At 40.9% G+C, this 22,987-nt stretch overlaps 1 protein-coding gene across 1 annotated transcript; it reads left to right on the top strand.

Annotated features, from left to right (window-relative positions):
- The first annotated feature begins 86 nt into the window (after positions 1–86).
- LOC111651515 (calcium-independent phospholipase A2-gamma-like) lies at positions 87–21,784 on the top strand. The gene is made up of 10 exons (XM_023401473.2): positions 87–242; positions 549–1,845; positions 3,013–3,162; positions 4,970–5,121; positions 5,459–5,553; positions 6,574–6,745; positions 7,412–7,469; positions 7,834–8,028; positions 16,618–16,813; positions 19,609–21,784. Exons 2-10 carry the CDS (start codon positions 616–618, stop codon positions 19,884–19,886), a joined length of 2,526 nt encoding a protein of 841 aa, XP_023257241.1. The 5' UTR covers positions 87–242; positions 549–615; the 3' UTR covers positions 19,887–21,784.
- Positions 21,785–22,987: the final 1,203 nt, after the last annotated feature.

The raw sequence follows: 22,987 nt of genomic DNA, 5'->3' as shown, positions 1-22,987 counted from the left end.
CCAATCAACAGAATCCATTTAAGGAGCCAAGTGATAGACAGCCAATCGTAGAGCACACTGAGCGTCACGTGACCATTGTTTTTCTTTTGACTGACGTCGTTCAGTCATTCTGGTGTCAGGTCGAATGACCCTGTGAATGTTTGTACTTCTATACGTTTGTGTTAACATTAACGAAGGATGGCGACTTACTGAGAGGGTTAAAGGATTTCTGGCTTTCACGAAACGACGCCATAAAAAGACTGGTATGGTTTGTTATGTTTTGTATGGCCTATATGAATGCTAGCGAGTCAGCTAGCTGCGCCACTCAGTTCTCCGATATAGCAGCTAGGTGTTGATGTTGAAATGTTTTATTCTGACTAGAAGTTAGCTATTTTGTTTACTTCTCAGTTTAGATCAGTTACCGAAGAGATTTTGCTCGTGAAGGAAACTGAGCAATGTCTACAAGTCAGATTTAGAAGCAGTGTTAGTAGTTTCATTTCACATGCCATTTTCATCATCTCTGTTTTCTTTCTTGCATGTAAACATCGCTTTTTGTTGTCCATTGCCAGGTTAATGAAAAGGGAGAGCATAGACCTAATATTCTTTGGATGGCATAAACTCTTATGACCGGAAAGAATGAGTCGTAGATGGGCTCCAAATACCTTGGTGAAAGAAAGCAGAGCATTTCTACTGTGGCAGACACATGCTCGTAAGTCAGCAGCATCACCTCCCTTGTCTGGTACCTATCACTGCAGGCTTCATATACAACAGCCTGTTTGCTACAAGTTTGGCTGTCTCCACCACCTGAGGAGCAGGGGTCGTAAAGGATGGCTCTTTAAAGCTAACCAGGTTAGACAAAGGCTCGGACTCCACACCAGCACCCTGTACTTGAACACTTCAGCCTCACGTTGGTCTACTGGTCTGAGTCAACAGATGTCACGGGTCAGGAGCACACTGGACACAGTTTCTAAAGCTGTGAGTGGGACACATACAGAACTTCTCTCCAAAATTGCCAGACTTAAACCTAAGGGTTTGAATAAAGCAGAGATCAGTGTTGAGTCAGCACCAAAAGCTGAGGAGAGTGCAATCACATCAACTCCTGCTCCCACTAATGCTGCTCCTCCTTCTACATCTACTACAGTCCAACCTACAGTTAACTCATCTTCTGCCAGTCCTCCTGTTCCTACTTCCGCTGCCGCATTTGATGCAAGTGCCACTACCTCCACTCAATCTCACAATTCTCCACAAGCGACTGGCAATACCACAGTTGAGCAAACTGTGCAGGAACTTAAGGAGAAAAGACTCAGGCGTGTTGTTCCTGCTGTCAAAGCCAGCTTTGTAAAGAAGGAAGAGGAGCTTAAATCTTCATCAAGCGACACTGAGAACAAGAGCACAGCTTCCAAACAAACCATAGCACTTTTCCATCCCAGCACCTTTTCAGTCAGCTTTGATGAGACTTACAACTACCTGGCCAATCACGTCAACTCATACTTTGGCAGCAGTACAAAGACTCAGGACAAGAAAGTGGACAATGGGGACTATTCCTCTGCTTCCTCTCAGGGCCAACAAACTAATCACCTCATGTCAGTGTCTGATAAAAGTGACTCTGCTGCCCCAGTTACCCCTCCTTCCTCTAAGAAGGGTTTAGGACACTACCTGTCCTACTCAGCTCCCACTGTGCAAGCCTTTGTTGGGAGCTACATTGCTCCCCTGGTCCCCAAGTTCAGGACAGGAGAGTCCAAGACTGCTACAGTGGAGGAGAAGAAGCTTGACGATGAAGCAGTAAAACAGGTTGAGGCCAAAATTAATAAGGAGCAGAAGGCTGCAGAGGAGAAAGCTAAGAAACTTCTACTCCAAAGGGAAAAGGTAGGTGTACAACAAAGCAATATTTCAAACTGTTTCCTTTTGTAGGAATATGATTGACAGTAAGCATGTATCTTTAGTAATCAGTTCCTTCAGTATCCTATGGGTGCAGCATAGGATTTTTCAGTTTCATAGTAAACATTTTGTCTGTGTGGTGCAGACACAGATTCTAACTATGCGAGATATGACCTGAGTCTATGTTTGAGGGACACATGATCCCCACATCAGATATTTTTGAGTATCTGGTATACTGTAGTGGGGTGCCTTCTGTCCACACGTTGAGGGAGCTCTTGCTACTCTATATGTCTAATGCTAGTGTCGTGCACTTAGTTCTGGGAATCTGTTTTCAAAAATAACTCACTTGAAGAGATAAGGGGCCACAGAAGGTGTGTTCTTTGTAGGCCAAGCCATATAAACAAACCTGACATTAAGTCTATGGCGAGAATGGATTTAGTATTTTGAAACATGAGCTGATATGTGAGTTAGCAGATAGCAAAAGCACGGCATGACCTACATCCTTTAGCTGGTGATATACAGTAGAACTATGTGGTGCACAGATGATGGTGCACTTCTATTGTTGAATTTAATCCAAGGGCCAGACATGAAACGTGAAACATCAAGGTCACAAAAACTAGTTAATGGTACTGAGAAGGAATTTGTCTGTTGGCAGTATGATAACAATTATTCAATGGCAGTTTTGTCATTAACATGTTGATTTAATCTCCACAGGGAATTATGCTACTTATGATAGCATTTATATGGTTGTTAAATTAATGTAATTAATGAGTTGATTACAGTAACACATTTATTACTACAGTGATTGCTGCTGTACAAAAATATTATATACAGACATATATTTATTAAAATACTCTTTTGTTCCATATTAAGAGGTGTTTCAACAACACCGTCATGTCAATCTTAGTGAGGTCGTTAAATGTCATAGTCAGTACTTTTTGTATTTGTGTAGTGGACATTTAAATGTTTCTTCTCACTCTAGGTTGTCACAAAAGAATGAAATGAAACGATGGCAACAATTATTAGTTACTGTGTAACATTGTAAATATAAATGAGTTATTTTTTAAATCACCTACACAACTTGTCCATTTTTAGCTAGGATCCCAGATAATTAACAATAAGATCTCAGTGGTTGCATATTTTTTTTTCTCCTAGATCATTGCCAGGGTGAGTGTGGACAATCGGACTCGAGCTCTGGTCCAGGCTTTACACAGGGCATCAGATGTAAGGGTCTATATCAACAGGGTGGAGGACCTCAGCTACCATCTCCTGGAGTTTCCAGAGACTCGTGGTGTTGCTGTCAAGGTGAGAAATCTGAACAGGCTGGCATTTTTTTTCTTTTTTTTTACCCAGAATGCTAGCATCCTGATGCTTTTTTTCAGCAACGTGTCTGATACTGCTTTATGTGTCAGAAGTATCACCTCTTATATTTGCCACTAGCTCATTGTGCAAAGACGATGTTTACAGCAGCAGGTTTTTTAATGCATACATTATTGTGTTATATCTGGCATGAATTGGTAAACAGCTGGAGAATGTGAATAATGTAGATAATGCCCTTTTGCTTCTTGTGTTTGGGAAGTTTCCCATACCAGGCAAAATGTCAGTTTGTCAGCTGTGCCAACAGGTTTACAGGCTGCTCTCAGCTCATAGTCAGAGCTATGTAACTATATGCAGACTGTGAACTGCTACATTTATTTATGACTGAGCTTTATCTGTGATGGGATCAGGAATAGGGATGTTCATTTTGAAGAGAGAAACCCCCTGCAGACAGATCACATCACACAAGGCGATGGACCTCTTAACTTCATTGTTGCAGAAGAAGTGATGCCCCCAGCTTATACAGGAACACATAAGAAGCTCTGTGTTATAACTTCATGAGGTTATTATAAAGATCACCTGTGATTAGAAAAGAGCAGAGGAGCAGAGGCGTCGCTGAGAAATGTGCTTCTGGTGTGAACAGCCAGACACATCAGAGTGGGACTGGCATTAAACCTCAAAATAAAATAAACAGGCCCAGCTTCGTCCTCTGCACAGCAGACAGCTTGTCTACTGTTTTTTATTCAGAAATAGCAACATGTCGACATGTTGTGGGCTTAGTCTGGTGCGTAATCTGTTAACTGTTAGACCTGCGACATAGCATACCCTCTCAGATGTTACTTATATGATGATGATATTTTAACTGTTCAACCGATAGTATTAATGGTCAAAATACTTATTGTTGGTTAACGGTTAATTATGAACAACCCTAGTGAGGAACTGATTCAGTATTAACCTATTTTGAGACAAGGCCACTTGTGTGAGGAAGGTTAATCCTTCATGAAAAATCAAGAACCATGTTGTGCTCCACATATCATTGAAAGAATAATAAGGTTTATAAATGGCAACAGAAATGAAGGAAATCATTGTGGTGAGTGACTGACTTGAATTTCAGTCTAAATTCAGTCATGATGTGACAAAAGAATGTCCTCTGACTTCTCATATGTTTATGCCAGTCATGTTATTCACCCTTTTGGTATCATGTTTTATTTACAACCAAGGTTTAAAAGGTGTGTTCAGAGTAAAAACGCCTACATGCTGCAATCACAACAATATTCACCACATCCATTCCTCTTAATGATGAAAGTATGATGTGCAATCATTTCCCGTGGCACATTACTGACGCTGTGTTTGATTTGCTGAAGTCAATGTGATTAAATAATGACTTGCGAAGCAGCAAAACTTGCTAATGTTCAACCAGAGGCAGTGGGATCGACCTCTCATTCAGAAAGCATTGTATATGTGTCCTTGTTTGTCTAACTGAAAAGAGAAACTGACAGAATAGGAGGGATGCTGTGTGACTGACTATGAGGGCAAATACAGGGGAAAAGAGTTAAGATAACAGCATATAGCATTTTCAGTTTGGGGAACATTACATAACATTACATGACTAACTTATCTAGCCATATGATCTTAATCATGAGACCACATTCTCATTGTTTCATAAGCCAACTCCACATTCCCACATTGTGCAAGTAAATTTGTCAAGCCAGTTCTGGTCTGACCTCATCATGGTGGATTAACGGTGTTCTTATTTCCACTTGTGACTGCAACGGTACGTTTATGTGTTCCTCAGGAGAGGGTTATCCCTTGCCTCCTGCGTCTGAAGCAGGCCAATGACCCAGGCCTGAGAGCAGCAGTTAGAGAAGCCCTCGCTCTGGTGGGATACCATAAACCTGTTAAAGGCCGTGGCATACGGATCCTTTCCATAGATGGAGGCGGTTTAAGGTACAACTTTAGCTCTTCTATGAAGTTTTCTTTACTCCAAGATATAATTCACTGAAATCAAGTCTTTTCAAAGTGGAACTAAATAGCATTTACTGCAGCCAAGGCCATGTCAGAATATTTTGAAAAGCAATTCACTGCCTCTATCAGCACTTTTCAATTTGTGCAAATTGTTTCTTAAGAAACAGTAACTGTAAAGGGATAAAAAAATATCTATATAATATATATAATAATATATATTATGAAAAGTCACTCTTTGAAGTCAGTTTGTGTGCTGTGGCTGTCATGTTATTAGTCAGTGGCTCTCTGTTTATATGTATGTCTGACTTTGTGCTTTCAGGGGACTTCTCGCACTTCAGACTCTACAAAAGCTGGAAGCTCTGACTGGGAAACCCACTTACCAACTGTTTGATTATATTTGTGGTGTCAGCACAGGTACGTGCTCCTGCCCTACTTCTGTATCAGTGTGTATGCATGTGTGTGGATTATCAGAGTAGACTGGCATCACTGATCGCACACTGACCCATTTGTTGCTCTGCGCTACTTTCGACCTCAATTTCACCAACCTACCCACTCTGCTGGCAACCCCTCTGCTATACAATCACTTGAGACCTGGGTAAAGCTGTTGGAAGTTAGTAAGATGCTTAGATGATTAATAAAATTACAATATTCATATTGATTAATCTACATTTGGTTTCAGGAAATGTCAATAAATAGATGAATACTTTTTCCAGATTTACCACAAGGGGGAGCTGTGTACCACTGTCCTATCTATCTGCCACTTTTCTGGTTTTCCCTTCACAGCAGATTGAAAAAAAAACAAAAAACATTTTATTTGCAGATCACATTGCACTTAGGTAATCCCCAGAAGTTTCTGTTTGTGCTCAGCTCCTCTCAGTTCTCTCACTCTTAATCGTCACCAGTTGGAGGCACTTCATTTTCAGATTTAGCGAACGTTGTCAAAGCATAATGTAATCACACTGCTAGATCAAATGATGTTCACACATTTAAAACCCACCTGGCCCACATCTGGCCACTTTGATCATCCACATTATTCAGGTACAATTCCACCTCTGCTATCACAGCACTGTTGTGCCTTGTTAATCCTGTCAGGGATTCTTAATCATGGAGAGACAGTGGTTGAGGAGTATTTGCCTATAGTGTCATGGTGATGTTAATCCCATTCTCTTCTTATGAATGGCTCATCCAAAGGTAATGTTACTCTTATTTTATAATCCTTTAAGCAAATAGCCTTGCATCAACTCCACACCTTTAGAATAACAGAACAATGAGCTGTACATTACCTGTTTGCCCATTTGTTACCAAGATTACCGTGTGCAAAGCAGTGACTAAAGCTCTTACACTTCATGTTTAGAAGAATATAATGTTGTATATTTGGTTTACCAGAACTTCCCAGTCACTTTGAATATTTGTGTGTTGTTTTTTTATCCTCAGGTGCTATCCTAGGGTTCATGTTAGGTGTCTTCCAAATCCCACTGAACGAGTGTGATGATATTTACCGGAAGTTGGGCTCAGATGTTTTCAAGCAGAACGTCATTGTTGGCACTGTGAAGATGGGCTGGAGCCATGCTTTCTATGATAGCGAAGCCTGGGAGAACATCCTCAAGTCAGTTCTGCTCTTATTGTTGATGACAGAGTAGGGGGTTGTGCTTGAACTAATTACAGTAATATTAAACTGTCATGATAGTGACATGGTAAAACAATTCAAAAACCCATAATGCCTGTTGTTTTTGAATGCCCTTCTCCTTCTTCCCTGGCAGTCAAAGATTTTGTTGTTTTTACTCTAGTATGAAACTAACATACAGTCATACCTTCAACTTAAACATCGTCCTCGCTCTTTAATTTTTATAAAACTTACATTAACATTGTGTGATAATGCATTTTAAAAGTGAAGATTTATTTGCAATGTAAATGTATTATGACTAACCATAAATTTTCACATGATATGGAAAGTTAATTATAATATATGGAAATGACTGTAAACCAGAGGATGGTTTGAAAATTTGGAAGATGACATTAAACAATAAAAACCTCCTCTGTGCACTTAAATATGGTCAGCAGTCATATACAGACATTGTTTTAAATGGTCTAAAAATCTTTAGTTCAGTAGAATGGTCCCTTAAAATAATTATGCTGATCACAAAATGATTTCAAGTTCCATTAACTGATATGCAGGAGGATTTTGTGAACCTTGCAGAAAGATTTCTTGTCATAGTACTGTCGAAAATTAACTAAGCCAGAAAATAACATTATCCCATCTTCCCTTCCACAGAGAGAAAATGGGTTCTCATCTCCTGGTGGAGACTTCAAGAAACCCTGAATGCCCCAAGGTGAACTTTATAAGATGTTCTCACTCATTCTTCCGGCATGTTCTGCTTTGGCGCTGACCTGTGAGCCCTTGTATTTACTAGGTTATTACACATAAAGCTCCTTCCTCAATCTCAGTCTTGCATTTTTCTGCAAGACAAGTTAAAGGAAAATACAATCTAAAGCCATATAAAGCAGTGTGGCTCAAGAAGTGTGTAGGATTTCGTACGTCAGCAGACTCCTCCGAGGCTCAGAGAATAGAGATGATTTTAAATAGATCTGTCAGCATGCCGGTTTAGATATTGTATCTGTATTTTCTTTGGATGTAAAATGCAGCTTCATACTGAAAAAGATGGTCACGCTGTGCGTCATGTCCTTTACCTGTAGGTGGCAGCGGTGAGCACCATTGTGAACCGGGGCACTGCTCTGAAGGCATATGTGTTCAGAAACTACAACCTGCTGCCCGGGGTGCGCTCACACTACCTGGGGGGCTGCCAGCACCAACTCTGGCAGGCCATCCGAGCCACATCAGCAGCCCCTGGGTATTTCCAAGAGTTCACCTTGGGGAATGATCTCCACCAGGTCAGTCCCATTCAAAACAGTAGGCTAGGGTAGTGGCATGGGGTGGCTCTGATCGTGATAGGCTTGATGGTTAAATTATACAGTTTGAATCTGCAATATCTCCTGTCAGTCTTTGCTACAGAAAAGGTAAAGTGATGTGACCTGTAGCAGTGGATTTTCATTCTTAATTCATCCTTAAATTCCTAAATCACCATCATTACAAACTGTTTTCCTGCAGTGCATGAATAAATTCACAAACATGTCGTCAGTATACCTCGTTGAGTGCAGTTTGCTCTGTTTGATTCACAAAGTTCTGCAGTCCTCTGCTAGAGTAATACAGGGCTTATTGTTGGTCTGCAGGATTTAAATGCTGTGTAGTCTGTGTTGATGGTGGAGAGTCAGAGGGATTTTGAAAAGCCTAATGTGAAAAATCCTTTGCACAGCAAGCAGGGGGGAGGATCTCCATTTCCTTCCTGTCAGTGTTTATTTCCAGTCAGTTACATTTTGACAGGAGTGTGAGGGGTAAAGTAGCAGTGAGACACACTTACATCCATCTCCACTAAACAGGTATGCATTAGACATCAGTAACATAACAAACCGCCAGTCCACTCTACCATTTTAGCGATCAATATGTACAGCTACTCTTTACCTTTTAAGTGAGGACTTAGTCAGAGAGGAGAAGAAATAAGAAACTACGTGAGTAAGAGACATAGATGAATCTCAGTAAACAAGCAACTGGATGTTATTTCCCTCAAAACAGTAGTTGTATTGAAAAAGAGATTAAAAGCGCACATGATAACATACTGTAGATGCACTCACAACAAGTCATTATGTCCTGTTGAGTATTCTGTTGGTGCAGCCTGTGTTTGACCTGACGCGTCCATATGTCAATATCTCCTTGAATTGACATTCCAAACACAGATGTGGTTACAGACTAACAAACACAACATAGACCTAGTGTGGCACACACACACGTGAGTGAGCATGTGTTTGCATCAAAGGCAATATCCCGTGTCGACAAGCTCCCGCACTCTTAATTGAAAGCTGTGTTAGTTGTGTAGGTGAATGGCGAAATGCAGGAGGAGAGAATGAAAGAGACTGGTTGATGAAAACCCACCTGTGGTGGGAGATTTCCCCAGCTTGTCGTCTAGCAGGTCTCGCCCTACTCTGAGATGCATAAATTATCCCAATGCAGCACTTCCCTCATCACACACAACTGTTTGACTGCTATATCTGCCTCGTTAGAAGGGAAAAGACAGACAATCTAATTATGGAACTGTTCTTCCAACCGCTGTTAGACAGCAGCCAGCAGGAAAACTCATACTGTGAGAAGATGAGACGCCATCAGTAGTTTAATATATTTAACACATTCGACATGAAATCGTGTTTTATTTGAATTTCTTTTCTTTCAGAAAAAGATATTAGAAAAAGAAATCTTCCATCCTGACTTTTTTCACTGCTCGTGTTCTTCTATGGGTAATAAATCTTTTGAGTATATTTTAAGGTTATGTTTTTGGCTTGACTCGTATTTCCTGTGCGATTCGAGCTTTAGCTCATTTGTTCCACTTTCCACCCTTTTATTTTTGGGATGGTTTGTACCTGTGTTCAACCTGTCTGAAGATACTCTACTGGCACTCGACTAGCTCCTCTGCTTTTCCAAATGATATACTTAAGTCTTTTGATCATCTGAACTGTACTATCAATGTATGAACTTGTAGATTTTGTAAATTTTTTCAGATGCATGAATTTGGAATACCATAAGAGGTGCACAGAGTCAGGAGAGAACAGCTCCTGTGTGCTTCCAGAGACAAAATTTTTTTGTGTTTAAGTTGTGCCTTAACAACTTTGCCAACTACTGCTTTTATCTGGTTGAGTTCATTTAAATTCTTCCTTACATTTCAAAACCCCACCAAAGTTGTGGAAAACCATCAGTAGAAATGTAAAAGGTTAAGAATTGACAAAACTTACTGAGGCTTCCATTATGTCTTTATTCGCAATCTAGTTTGTAAGAAATCTAAGTTATGACAAGATGCTGATATCGAAGTATGAAGTTTGATTATTGTCCAGTTCAGCATGCACCAATTTTCTAACTGACTTGCATTTATAATGAGTTCCTTCTAATACACAGCTTAATGCAGCTTTACTTTACTTGTGAACCTCTGGCCAGATTCAGTGCCACCCAGCCTGATGACTTTATTTGCTGGCTGTTTGAAACTGGTCGTGAGCATAACATGCTGTCTGTGTGATGTAAGGGTTCCCTAGAGAGAGAGTCATCTCGCTCTTTTCCACAAACGCCCACAGAGTTTTCCACTTAATTCAAGCTCCAAACAATCACCCTTTTGTACGGTGTGCGCAAGAGAGTCGCCACGCCATGTGCTGAACGAATGCCCGAATTCTCAAGCAGTGTTTCAAGAAAGTTGTGATTGTTCGTTGATGTTTCTTTGATTCTGCAGGCTGGAACAGAAATCTATCCGACAGAGCCAGAACTTTAGATTCACACTGGGTACATTGGGGAAATTGTAACTTGGAGCAAGACCTTTGAAGCAGAGAAGCCATGGTATTATCAAAGCCTCACACTTGCTACCATAGCCATAGAGGGGATGCCTTAGTGAGGGGGAACAAGGGGAAAAGACCGAAAAAATAGAGGAGATGAAGGGAAGGAGGAGGCGCATGTTCCACATTAAAGCTCTCTCAGTTATCTCTCCTCTAAAGAACACAGAAGAAGCAGACTTGAGACGTTTCATAATGATGCCAGGGCATGCGTGGAATGGTGAGGAGGGCCCAATTTTTTCTGCCCTGTTGCCATGGCGTCTCCTGAGGCGATGGGGAGGAATGGGAGCATGTTTTGTGCCCACCTCTGCCAGCATTTAATGGGAGACATGGGATCAGTAGGCCACCACCCCCTGTGCGAGCTCTTCAGAGCCCCAACGAGGCATCACGTCTCGAAGAAAGACTTCACACAGCCAGAAATGGAGTAGGTCACATCAGCAGTCCCATACTTTTTTGTCACTAATGAGTGACAGAGGGAATGAGTCATAAATGAGTCTAAGAAGTCATTAAATGTCGGAGATTTGGCTTAAAAAAAAAAAAAACTCAGGCTGCTTGATTCTGTGTGAGAAAAGAGGAGAAAGAGGAGAAAGAGGCCTGGGGTCTCACAAAATTAAATACCATTCCAAAAGTGCAGTTCAAGAAATCATAACCTTTTTGGATCATCTTTTTTTTCCTCTCCTTTTTTTCCTTGTAAAGACCACTGCAGGTGAAGGTATTGGTCATAAATTACACGCTCAGCACCACAGCAGAGAGGTGAGAGGTGCTGGATTCAGACAGGCGACAGAGAAGATAAATCTTAACTTTTAGCCACTTCCTCATCCCAGCTCTCTCCTCCTGTGTTAAGCCCCGAGAGCTTGGCCCAGAGGCTGTTGGAGGATGGAGCTCAGACTTATGAGCCCGGCTGCAGACAGCTTCCTCTCTGGAGACAGACTCAGGATCTTTGGTCCCCTGAGTATAAACGCACACACATGGATTCTCTCATTGTCACATTACCTCTTTCCTGAATTGACTGCTCTTTTTGTTCTTTTGTACAGATATGTTTTCACACACACACACACACACACAAACACTAGATTGGACTGGCACAGTTGTTTGGAGATTAGACCGGTGCAGTGATTACATTGACTGGCTGCTGTATGAAACCTTTTCCTGAATCCTCCTGTCTCCAAACCCCTCTCCTCCTCACGGTGCACCACACTTAGCAGGCCTCTCACTGCAGCGGCTCCAGATGAGTTTTCTTGGAATAAGTCTTTAAACCTCTCATTACAATGTATTGGTATGCAAGTGTGTGTTCGGTCACGTCTCCTGAACAGCACAGCAGGGAAATTAGCTTTCAATTGTCCAGTAGATGACTTTATTATGATGGACAGAAAAATTATGCTTTCTAATGTGGAGTTGTCAAATAATGTACATAAAGCCTCAAAGGAATCTGGACTGAGTAAATGTGAGCGAGGGGGATCTGCATCCATTTATATCACTGCAAGGTTAACTGCATGGCTTCATCTGGCAGAGATGATTCATTGTTTCAATACTGGGTGAACATGTGTGGTCATGTATTCACCAAATGTGTGGGAAAAGGTAATTGTTGCGCAGTAGATCTCAATTGCTTTGCCTGCCTGGGGCAAAGTTGGCATTCGGCACAGATGGGTCCCTCGTCTCTTGACAGCCTGAGAACATGCCTCGAACCTCAATGTGACCTTTGGGGCCAATAAAGAAAAAAGGCAAAGAGGCGAACGGGTCGACGTAATCACATAATATGGCATGAAGACCTCTGACTTGACCCACTTGAGAGTGAGACTCACCACAGTATCACCGTTGTCTTATCTGTGCTGATGACAGTTGTGGTCTTTAAGTGGATAGGATGCTATTCAGGCAATTGATTTTACCCAGTGAAGATTTATTCTAAGTATTGAGAGTACACAATAGTTTTTTTATAGCAGCCTAATTATCCACATTGCCGATTGAATGACCATCTCTGGAAAACAGAGTGGCTATTGTGACTGGCACATTCAGATGTTCATGACTTATGTAATGCTTCCCCAATTAATCATTTGAGAGAAGGGACTCTCATTGGCAGAGCCTCATAATAACTCATGACAGAGCACTGTGCCCCTCAGTCCAGCCCTGTCAAAGAAGCCAAAGAGGAAATCGTGATGACTACAGCTGCTCATTGGGACTGTGATGTGAAAGCTACACCAGATGTACTGTATCTCGAAGGTTCACCTCATTTAGATTTAAGCAAGCGCTCTGTTCTCTGTGTTGTGGCCGCTCATAATGACCCTCTCACAAGGCAGCACTGAATCTTACCCACGGGTTAGAGACAAAGATAGAGCTACAGAGGCACACAGGCTGAGTGAAGAGGATGGAGTTTGTTGTCCCAGCTAATGGGAGCTGACATACACTGGGGCGTGAAATGACTTTTACTGATCCTGACGATAGCACCTCTTTCCTATTCAAATCAGCACTCCCCCTCTAAGACAGCTTAAACAGGCACAATGAAGATAAGCTCCCAAAAGTTAATGACAGTGGAGACATTTCAAACAGCCATGCAAGGGACCTATAAATCATGCATGTCTTAATTTTGTTTATTTATCATGGCTCATATCATCCGAGTAGTTTGTTTCAGAATACGCTGTAAGAACCTGTTCATTTTTTAAAGCTATATTTTGGTTTAATTGGCCATCTGAAGAAGAGAAACATGTTCCCATAGGTGCAAGAGACCTAATTAGCTGAAAACTTGCCTTGTTCACGCATAGGAAAATAAACAACCGATTTGTGAATCAGCCATTAGACCCCGAAGGGCAAAGGCGAGACCAGATGAGTTCTGATCCTCTGGAGTATCGACAAGCGGCCTCCTCCAGAATCAAGAATCGCTGTCAGAGGAAATCATTAAGCCTTTCAGGAAGCTGGAGTTCAAACTTGGCATTTTTAAAATTCAGTTTCCTCCAGACTCTGGGGTTAAACTTCCGTCAGATGGTCACGACTGACCGGGGTGTACCCTCTGAGGACACATGACACGTTTTTTTTTTTTTTTTTTTTTTTTTTTTTGCAGTTGGATTGAGTCATTGTAAATACAGTCAGCATTACAGCTTTAAATCCTTATAAATGGAAGTGACCTTTGCCTTGCGTCATACTGAGTGTTTGACAGGCAGCCTGAGTTTGGCCGTTTTGTATGCAAAGCTCCTTTTGCAGTTTGTCCAAAGTAGATCATTGTTTCTAAGTTAAATCCTCATTCAAATATGCCCCGGCCTCAAGCAACCCTTGTGTGAGAATGTGGCAGTGAACCAAGTATGGATAGCTCACTGAAAAGTGGCTTTTAAGAGCCCAGGCTCTGCCACTGCGGCTTCAGCATCTGCCAAACTGTTCTCACTGTATTTTGAGCATGGTACCTTCTCTGTTGAGGAGGCTTGTTTGGTGTTGACAGCTGTGGAAGAAGATGACGGGTGCAAATTATCTTCTAAATAATTGATTCTTCAAAAAGTTATGAGCACCACACACAGAGAGATCCTACCATTCTTCCAGTGGCACCGCAAACCTCACTGACAAGAAACCAGACTTTCCACAGTGGCCATAAATATATTCACCAGCTCTGAATTGCTCAAGCAGGTGCACTGAAATGGAGACAAGTTATAGTATTCAACTCCCAACTCACAGGAGCATTGTTCAATTGGCTTCTAATGTTACATGCCTTGGCTCCGCGTGCAAGGCCGGCCACTGTGCCTGTGAAACTTGCCCCCCAGCTATCGGCACAAAGAGCCCATAACCAGACACAGACTGTTGCCATAATTTCCAGAGTTCAGAAAAAGGAGCCACTCACAGTGGTGTGAGTGATAAGAAAACTGCTTAGTTTTTTTTGTTTCCAGCTGGGTTCGTCTGGTGCTCTCTGCAGTGCAAGTCCCTCTAAGTCTCCATTAAGAGTAACTCCAATCCAGGCATTTTCTCCCTTTGCTGTGATTCATTTCTTGGTCTGCCAGACATCCTACTGGTGCATAATGACGTGCTTTGGACAAATGGCTACCTCAGCAGTTCTTCCATGCTTTGTGGCAGAGTGAAACCCTCTTTGTCCACCTCAGCTAGTGAGATGGGTGCTCTCTTAGGCTCTGGCTCTCACAAGAGATTCTCTTTAATAACCTAGTATGACATATTAAATGATTCATATATTACATTATCATAACAGATTACTTTTTACTAATCACAGAAAGTTCCTCTATCTGACAGTTTGATTCAGAGGGACCAGAGATTTGTACTTTTTCACATTTCATAAGCAGCATGGATGACATTGTTAGGCTGACAGTCCATTCATCACTTTATTCAGACTGAAACATCTCAACAACTATTGGATGGATTGCTGTGAAAATCCATACAGACATTCATTGTCTCCAGGGAATGTATTCTAGTGACTTTCTTGACCCTGGCACCAACAGTAGGTCAAGGTTGTCACTCATTCAGAATAATATCCCAACATCTACTAAATGGATTAGCACACAATTTGGGACAGACACCTTAAGTTGTCATCTAGTAGTATCCAACATAGGCCTGTAACCAACCATTATTTATATTGTTGATTAATCTGTCAATCATTTTCTCAAACTAATTTGTCTGTAAAATGTTAGAAAATGGGGAAAAATGCCCATCACAAATTCCTAAAGCCCAGGCCACCTGTTTTCAAGTTTGTCCGACCAGCAGCCCAAAACCCTAACATGTTCAGTTTATCATAGAAGATTAAGGAAACCAGACAATGTTGAGAATGTTGGATTTCTTTCTTGATAAAAGACGCAAAATGATTAATCAGTTATCAATATAGTTGCCGATTCATTTTCTGTTGATTGATCAACTAATGGTTGCTGCTCTAATGCTTTGGTTTTTGACTGAATTCCTGAAAAACGAATGAGGTCTCCATCAGCTCCAACTACACTTTGTGTCGATGTGACATTGTGAACATGGTAAACATTATACCTACTAAAAATAAGCATGTTAGAATTGTTATTATGTATATAATGAGGATCTGAGTGTCTTGTTTCACTTTTATCTAATGTTGAACTATTTCTCTTTCGTGGCTTGCTTTGCTGAATTTTCTGTAATTTCATAGTAACTCGTAGTTTTCATTGAAAACTACAATACTACTGACAAGTCATTCACAAAGCACTTGCTATCACTGGAGCTATTAGTTGACGTGTTGCCCCCGGTCTAACTACCACTGTCAGGTTCCTTTCCAATTTTATTTTCCTGGTCTTTGGATTGATGATACAATTTTTCAGTCCATCTCCCCTGATGATTAGCAGACCTTTGCCTTTGTAGGCAGCCCTCATATTCTCCAGCACACTGCTCTCACAGATTTGTACAGAATTGTCGTCAGGCTGCGGCACTGCTGGACTGCCTTGGAAAGATGGGATGTGTCCCCTCCCCAACCCTCAGTGTGTAGGATCCATGTGACACACGCTGCCAGAATCACGTACCCACATTATTATATGCATTGACACTAAGCAGGCATGAGCTTTCGATCAAACATGCGCACACAGTCACATAAACAAGCACTCTTCCCCCTAGAGTGTCCCTAGACCCCTGGGGCCCTGCAGCTCCCACCCCCCCAGCCTGGCCTCTTTAATGAGGACTAGCCCCTATGTGTTTGATCCTGCTGCCAGCCCACAGCCCTGCGGCCCCTCAGCCTCATGCCTATTCAACAATCCCCACAGCCTCTCCAGTTACTCCCCCATTGCCTTGGGTAGACTATGGATCCAAAGCAAAAGCACTCCTGGGCGGTTGTTTGATATCAAAGCCAGTCTGACTGAAACTGTGAGGGAAGGAGAAAAAAACAACAACAATTTAACTCTGTGCTTTGTAGACTTACACGTAGCTTTTGAACTACACATTGATCTGTTGTTTTTGTTTCATCAGATGTTCTTTAAAAATTTAATCTATTGACTGTTAAAATCCATGAAAGGTTTTAGGTTACAAATGCCAATTAATTGGTTTCACCAAGACTGTGGTCTTGGCATAAAACACCATTCAAAGCCTGTAAATGGAGTCTCTAACATGGCCCTTCTTCTGTTTTGTGCACAGGATGGAGGTCTGCTGATTAACAACCCCACAGCCCTGGCTATCCATGAGTGTAAGTGTTTGTGGCCTAACACGCCCTTGGAGTGTGTGGTCTCCCTTGGCACAGGCCGATTTGAAAACCCGGGCAAGAGCAGCACCACCTACACGAGCCTCAAAACCAAACTCACCAATGTCATCAGCAGCGCCACAGACACTGAGGGTAAGTGACAGTTGCTGCAAAACCTTAAAGGTGCATTATGTAATTTAGAGTTTCAGACCGTAAATGTCCATCTGAGTTAGTCCTTATTGTATCTTGGTTACCTCTTTATTGTCTGCCTTTTGAAAACACATAATGCATCGTTTAACAATTATAAAATCTAGTCTAGCGTAGCTCTACCGTGGGTAGACAAAATAATGTAACTTAAAGGGGCACTGTAGTGATTTTACATATAAATGTCAGTGTACCTGTCACAAGAGTACTAACGAGCTATAAAAACAGTTGGACAATGGATTCTCTGGCTCTAAAGCGAGCTTTCTAACATTTGAGAGAATAACCCTGAATATGTTATCAGGGTTATCTTGGCCTGGGCTTGAAGACTGCAAATATATAGTAGAAAGCCTGCATTACAAACTGGAGTGGAGTTTGAAATTTATGGATACCAAGTAGAGAGGGTATAGCAAAACATGCCATTGGCTGCATTGATAGATGTAGGTTCCAATAATGTTTAGAGCTTGACTCACACTAGGGTCTAAAAGTCAGGATATTGCCTTGTGAGTCCTGCAACGTCATGGTAGAAGTGAAATGATAAATATATGGAGTGTCCCTTTAATCACAAGTATAAACAGATCTGCAAAAATGGATCATGTAAGGTCGATTTGATATGATTAACTATGAAAGAGGTCTGGCACACATTATTATACATACAGGTTTTTAAAGCATCACAAGACCACAGGCACAGTGTCAAAAAATGTCTCATTATTTTTGTTGAAATTGAAACCTCTTATCATGTAATGTGAAAGAAAAGTCATGACATCACATGGCAAACACAGTCAAACACAGACGAGGGGCATCAACGAAGAGGAAAACTGGTCAAAACATTAAACTCGTCAACAGGGATGAACCACACAGTATACTGATGGATGGTTGTAAATAGATGGTATCTAATCTAATCCAACCCTCTGGTATTGTTGGCATTATTCATTTAGTTATGTTTATATTATTTTGTCTGCTCTTATAATCTGCTCTTTCTATAATTAGAATTGCAAACAGATAAATTATGCTCCATGTTTCTGTGTTATTTTGTAAGGGAATGAATTGAGTTTTGATGTCATCAGTGCAGAAAATACTGCACTGCAGGTTCGACTTTGTTCTGGATGCGTCCCATTGTGCCCACTGTGGGGGCAACCTCTTCTGTCTCCTTATCACCTCCGGACACGGGCACCTCCACTGTGCCTAAATTTGGCTCGGTCCCCTCCCTGTTGCTGCTGCTGTGGTGCAGTGTGTGACCTAGATGCTTCTCTGCACTTCCTCCTGTTGTATTTGGGATTAAGCTCTCGCCAGCTTTCCAATGGGCTTTGTTATTTAGAAAACGGCAGATTAGTAAGAATGTTTATCACATATTTTCCTCTTTTTCAAAAGCTCCCCTCCTGTCCCAGCCTCCTACTTTGTTTGAAGTGTATCAGTAGAGCTTGTTTGTTGTTATGGACAGATAAGGCTGATCTAATGGGCTTTTCGATGTAAACAAACCCTCTTATGGATGTATCTGGTAACTTGCTCCCAATTTCACTTAGTCATGTTTGGTGGAGCATAGATTAGGTGGAGCTGTGTGGGTATGTGAGACCACTTCAGTGGTTGTGAGACCACCACCTATAGAAATAGTATTTCGAGTTTCTAGTTTCGAGCCCTTGTAGGCTTTTGGAAGCCATTGATTCATTGTGAACCTCAGCACAGACTTTACATCTATAGAGATGGGCTTTTCGAACCATGCTGCAGATATTGATCTTGATATGAATTTACAATAGATTACCCTGAAATACAGTAATTACTGACCATTATCATTTGTTTTTTATTACCTGGCAGTGCTGGGAAGGTTACCTACCTGGTCACTATGTAAATTGATTTTTTTTTTTCCTCTAGCTTGTAAAAAACTGAGATTCATCAGATCCTGTGATGTGATGATTTTGTACGTCTGCCGACATTGAATGAGAGGCTGTTTGATATTTATTAAATAACACCCCAATACCCAACTTGTTCAGCTGATAAGTCTTAAGCAGCACACTGGTAGTTAATAAGATCAGGACTGAACTGTCTGTGATTGACTGCAAACAGAGTAAATTATAATAGAATAGAGAAACATATTTCATCTCTGGATTTAACCACGTGTTGTCTATTCGATAAGTAAGTTTGTCATGTCTCAGTATTTATATCGTTGTATATACAGTAATAATATATTTTTTATATATAATTCAAAATGTGAGTACAGCACATTGACTGATCATAAAAATACAAAAAATAAGAAAGTTGATAAAACACTACGAATAACCTTCAGATAAATTGTTCCCTGTAGAGTTTTGCTCCATACCCTCAAAGACAGCCAGTTTCCACTGACTCCATGTTCGGACTTTTTGTCCAGTATTTGCACTCTTGTACTGTGGGAACATATCCAGAAAAAAAAATCATAGTCGCCCCATATTCACCCCATTACTGTTAGCAGCTGCCTGTTTGTTTGCATTTGAATGTTGTTGATTTTAAACCTCTCAGATGAAACGGATGAAAACAGCCATGACAGACAAGCCAGATATTTTCACTTGGTATTACCTCACACTTTCAGCCCGAAGCGCTTACTCTGGAACACAAGTAATGCTGTCACAGCGTTCGCCATCAAGTTTTGACTCTGCGTGCCCTATTCACTCTTAACACAATATTTGAATGTTTGTACAAATTGGAAAGTTGATTATGTGTTTATGCTTTTGTGTCATCTGTGGCCTCACTCTCACCTCTCTTGCTCCCTGCAGAGGTTCACGCTATGCTCGCCGCCTTCCTCCCTCCCGACACTTATTTCCGCTTCAACCCCTACATGAGTGAAGATATCTCCATGGATGAAAACCGACATGAAAAGCTCAACCTGCTGCAGGCTGAGGGCATCCGCTACCTGGAGAGGAACGAGGAGAAGCTGAGGAAGGTCACTGGCATTCTCACCCGAGAGAAAAGCTCCGTCCAGAGGATGGCAGAGTGGGCCCGGCTGAGGGCAGACATGTATAATGGTCTGTCCTTTCACTCCTCTAAGCTGTAGATCCCACACAAGCCACCTTTACCTCACATTCAAACTCCTCATTTATTCAAAATTTCCCAGAATATGTCATGTTAACATGATTAGTATGTCATAGGTGTTGACTTCCTGACCTGTAGCTTTGAAGAACCTTGTGTAAATCCACAAGTAGGTAATTTCCAACAATTTTCCATCATGCCAAACACTACCTTCGTCCTCACTCACACTTCAGACTTTGACAGTAATTTTAGTGTTAATGTGTTACAGTTTTGGCAGCAAACAAGCATCTGTTTGCCACTGTGGCTGGCAGCTCTCGACTTAGCACTGTTGCTTTCAAAGAAGATGTGTCAAATGATGTGTGGATTTGGGAACTCCCTGTAGAGGGATACACTGTCAGCCTTGCAAGCAAATGCAGCTTGCATGATTAAAGGAATAGTTTGACATTTAGGGCCAATGCACTTATTCACTTCTTTGTCACGAGTTGGAAGCTGCTGCTAGCGGCCTATTAGCTTAGCTTAGCTTAGCTTAGCACAAAGTATGGAAGCCGGGGGAAACAGCTTGCTGGTTCTGTCCAAATAACAATATCTTCCTAGCAAGCTGTTTCCCCGTTTCCTGTCATGCTAAGCTAACCTAACCAGCTGCCAGCTCCAGTATACAGAAATGAGACCAGTGTCAATCTAATCTGTCATCTAACTTGCAGCAAGAAAGCAGCATATTTAAGAAACAAGCATATTTTCTTAAATGCAGAACTACTCCTTTAAAAAGGCGAATACTGTTAAGTTATACAGTAACCAGTGACTGTTTTTCCCAAGTGAGCACTTTTTAACCATTCGCTGTCCTTAGAAAGATTTGTTATGACAACCAATATATCCTCATAAACCTGTGTTTGTACTTTCACAGAAAAATATGTAGATGGGATATACGTGTTATAGAAAAAATGTAAATATTTGTTCAACTGAGCTGCCAATATGTAACATTATAAAAAGAAAAGATGAGAAAAAAAATCCTATTTTAAAAAAAAAAAATAGTCTAATCAAGGTCAATCTGACATTTCTGTTGCAATGACTAAAATTTGCACATATAAGAATGCAGTGACTGGTCAGCTATGTAATTTTGTATTGATAATAGTAACATCGGTGCATGAGGGCCCACTTCGAGCATTACTGTGTTACATACAGTATGTTGTTTGTAAATGCATGTTATATTTTGATTTTACACACGAAGACAAGTCGGTATCTTGTACAAAATCGCAATAAAAAAAAAGTAAGCAAGTTGCATATTTAATTCTAATACATCTAGAAAAAGTGTGTATATATATATATATATATATATATATATATATATATATTATAATTTTTTAATAAATATCCAGGTGAAGCCTCGCTGTCATACAGATGTACTTTTATGTATTATTTTAGCCTCATAGTATTGTACTTCAGTTGTTTCAAATGCTTTTATCATTTTCTGCTTGATTGTTTGGTTTTATGGATTCCCCACTGGCTATGCACATTTTCTGCTGTCTTCAGTGTGCCCTCTTTCCCTTTGATGCCTCTTCTCCAAAGCCTCTTTCACCCTTTCTACCTTGAAGTGCTGTGTTTCAGTCCCCACTCTGCTTTACTGTAATATTTGTTGAAATCATTCAGGCTTTAGCTGAAAGACTGACTTAAAAGAGACTGCTGCTTATTGATTAGTCATAGCTGAAAATTATCCTGTGTTAGGTCTTTAAAAAAAAAAAAAAAAAGAATGCACTGCAGATGTTCATTTCCATGCCTAACCTGGTCAAGTACTGTATAACTGGCCCCAGAGGACCTGAGGTAAAATGGACACAGATATTAACCAGATTAATATAATTCCACTGTTCTCCTGTTGGTCGTGTATAAAGACTGTTTGAGAGTGTATGTAATTAAAAACCCATCACCGAGCCTCACCGCATCTTGCCTCCTAATTATATGAAGATTAGCTGATTGTGATCTGAGGAAAGCTGCTGTGGATCATCTCAGGAAGAAAGGGACGCGTGGATATTAAGTTGCTAACTTGTACTCACAACTGCATAATTATTCCAACAGAGATCTGGACTGATATGCACCCTCACCTCAATTTCTAAGGTGCGTGGCTTGATTAGCGACAAATTCTGATATAGAAAATCACCACTGCAGGCACATATGGAACAGTCAGCTTCTCTCTTCCTTCTAACTCAAATATAAGTCTTTTTTTTTTTTTTTTCCTGTGTGTGTAAAGGTTGTATTTTTCAGGTGAGGGTAATTTTAAGGCCCATCCCTGAGCTGTCATAAAAGAGAGGAAGGTGAGATGAGATGACTGTGCAAGGCTGTGCTCAGACACCTGGGTAAAAGCCCTCGCCAGTGATGGATCACATTTCCCTCCAGCGTAAACACCTTACACTGACACAGCTCTCTACCAACTGCTTACACGCATGAAAACACAGCGATGGCCGCAGAAGGCAAAGGACACAACATACAACATCACCAGTGGTCTTTGGTGGAAACAACAGATGTAGGCCATTCGACAGCAATACAAAGCAAATAAAAGAGGTAAGTGGACATGACTGAAAGAAAAATATCTTTCAGAATTAACAAATAATAAACATGTCAGTTTGATTGTTAAGCCAGTAAAAAATGACATCCTGAATATCAGCTAACTGAGAATAACTCTGTCATTGCTTGATGAAGAGCCTTGATTTCTTCTAATGCCTCAATCCATTAAGGTTCTAAGCTTTAGAAATTATTATATGATCAGTGGTCTGTTCTGTAGTCTGCAAAAGCAAAGAAGCAGTAAATTGTAGGTTTATAACAGAAAAAGAAGAAGCTGTTGTTCCATGATTTGGTGCCAGTTTTTTTGACAATAAAGTACTTAGATAATCAGATAAAGCAGATAAATCCCTGGTCTTCTCTCTACCCACTGTTTTTTCCTGCACCTGTATCCAGCTGTAATCAATACCATTTCCAGGAAATCTAATAGTGTAGTCTGTTGATCAAATATCGTGATGCCCACATTTCAGTTTCCATCAGAAAGCTCGTAGACTGTAGTTTGTTCCTGTTTCACTTTGTTTACAGAGCACATTTAAAAACAGCACATGATGACCGAAGTGCCTCACAGAGACATGAGAA

This window comes from Seriola lalandi, unplaced genomic scaffold (genome assembly GCF_002814215.2).
Source record: "Seriola lalandi dorsalis isolate HSWRI2012SDOR001 ecotype SW California unplaced genomic scaffold, Sedor1 jcf7180002053683, whole genome shotgun sequence".
In the NCBI taxonomy this organism is placed as follows: Eukaryota; Metazoa; Chordata; class Actinopteri; order Carangiformes; family Carangidae; genus Seriola; species Seriola lalandi.
This window is presented reverse-complemented; position numbering and strand designations above follow the sequence as displayed.

Coding starts and splice junctions, on each gene's coding strand:
- LOC111651515 (XM_023401473.2), top strand. CDS start 616: ATGAGTCGTAGATGGGCTCCAAATACCTTGGTGAAAGAAAGCAGAGCA. Junction 1,846..3,012: donor TTCTACTCCAAAGGGAAAAG/GTAGGTGTACAA, acceptor TTTTTCTCCTAG/ATCATTGCCAGGGTGAGTGT. Junction 7,470..7,833: donor GAAACCCTGAATGCCCCAAG/GTGAACTTTATA, acceptor CTTTACCTGTAG/GTGGCAGCGGTGAGCACCAT.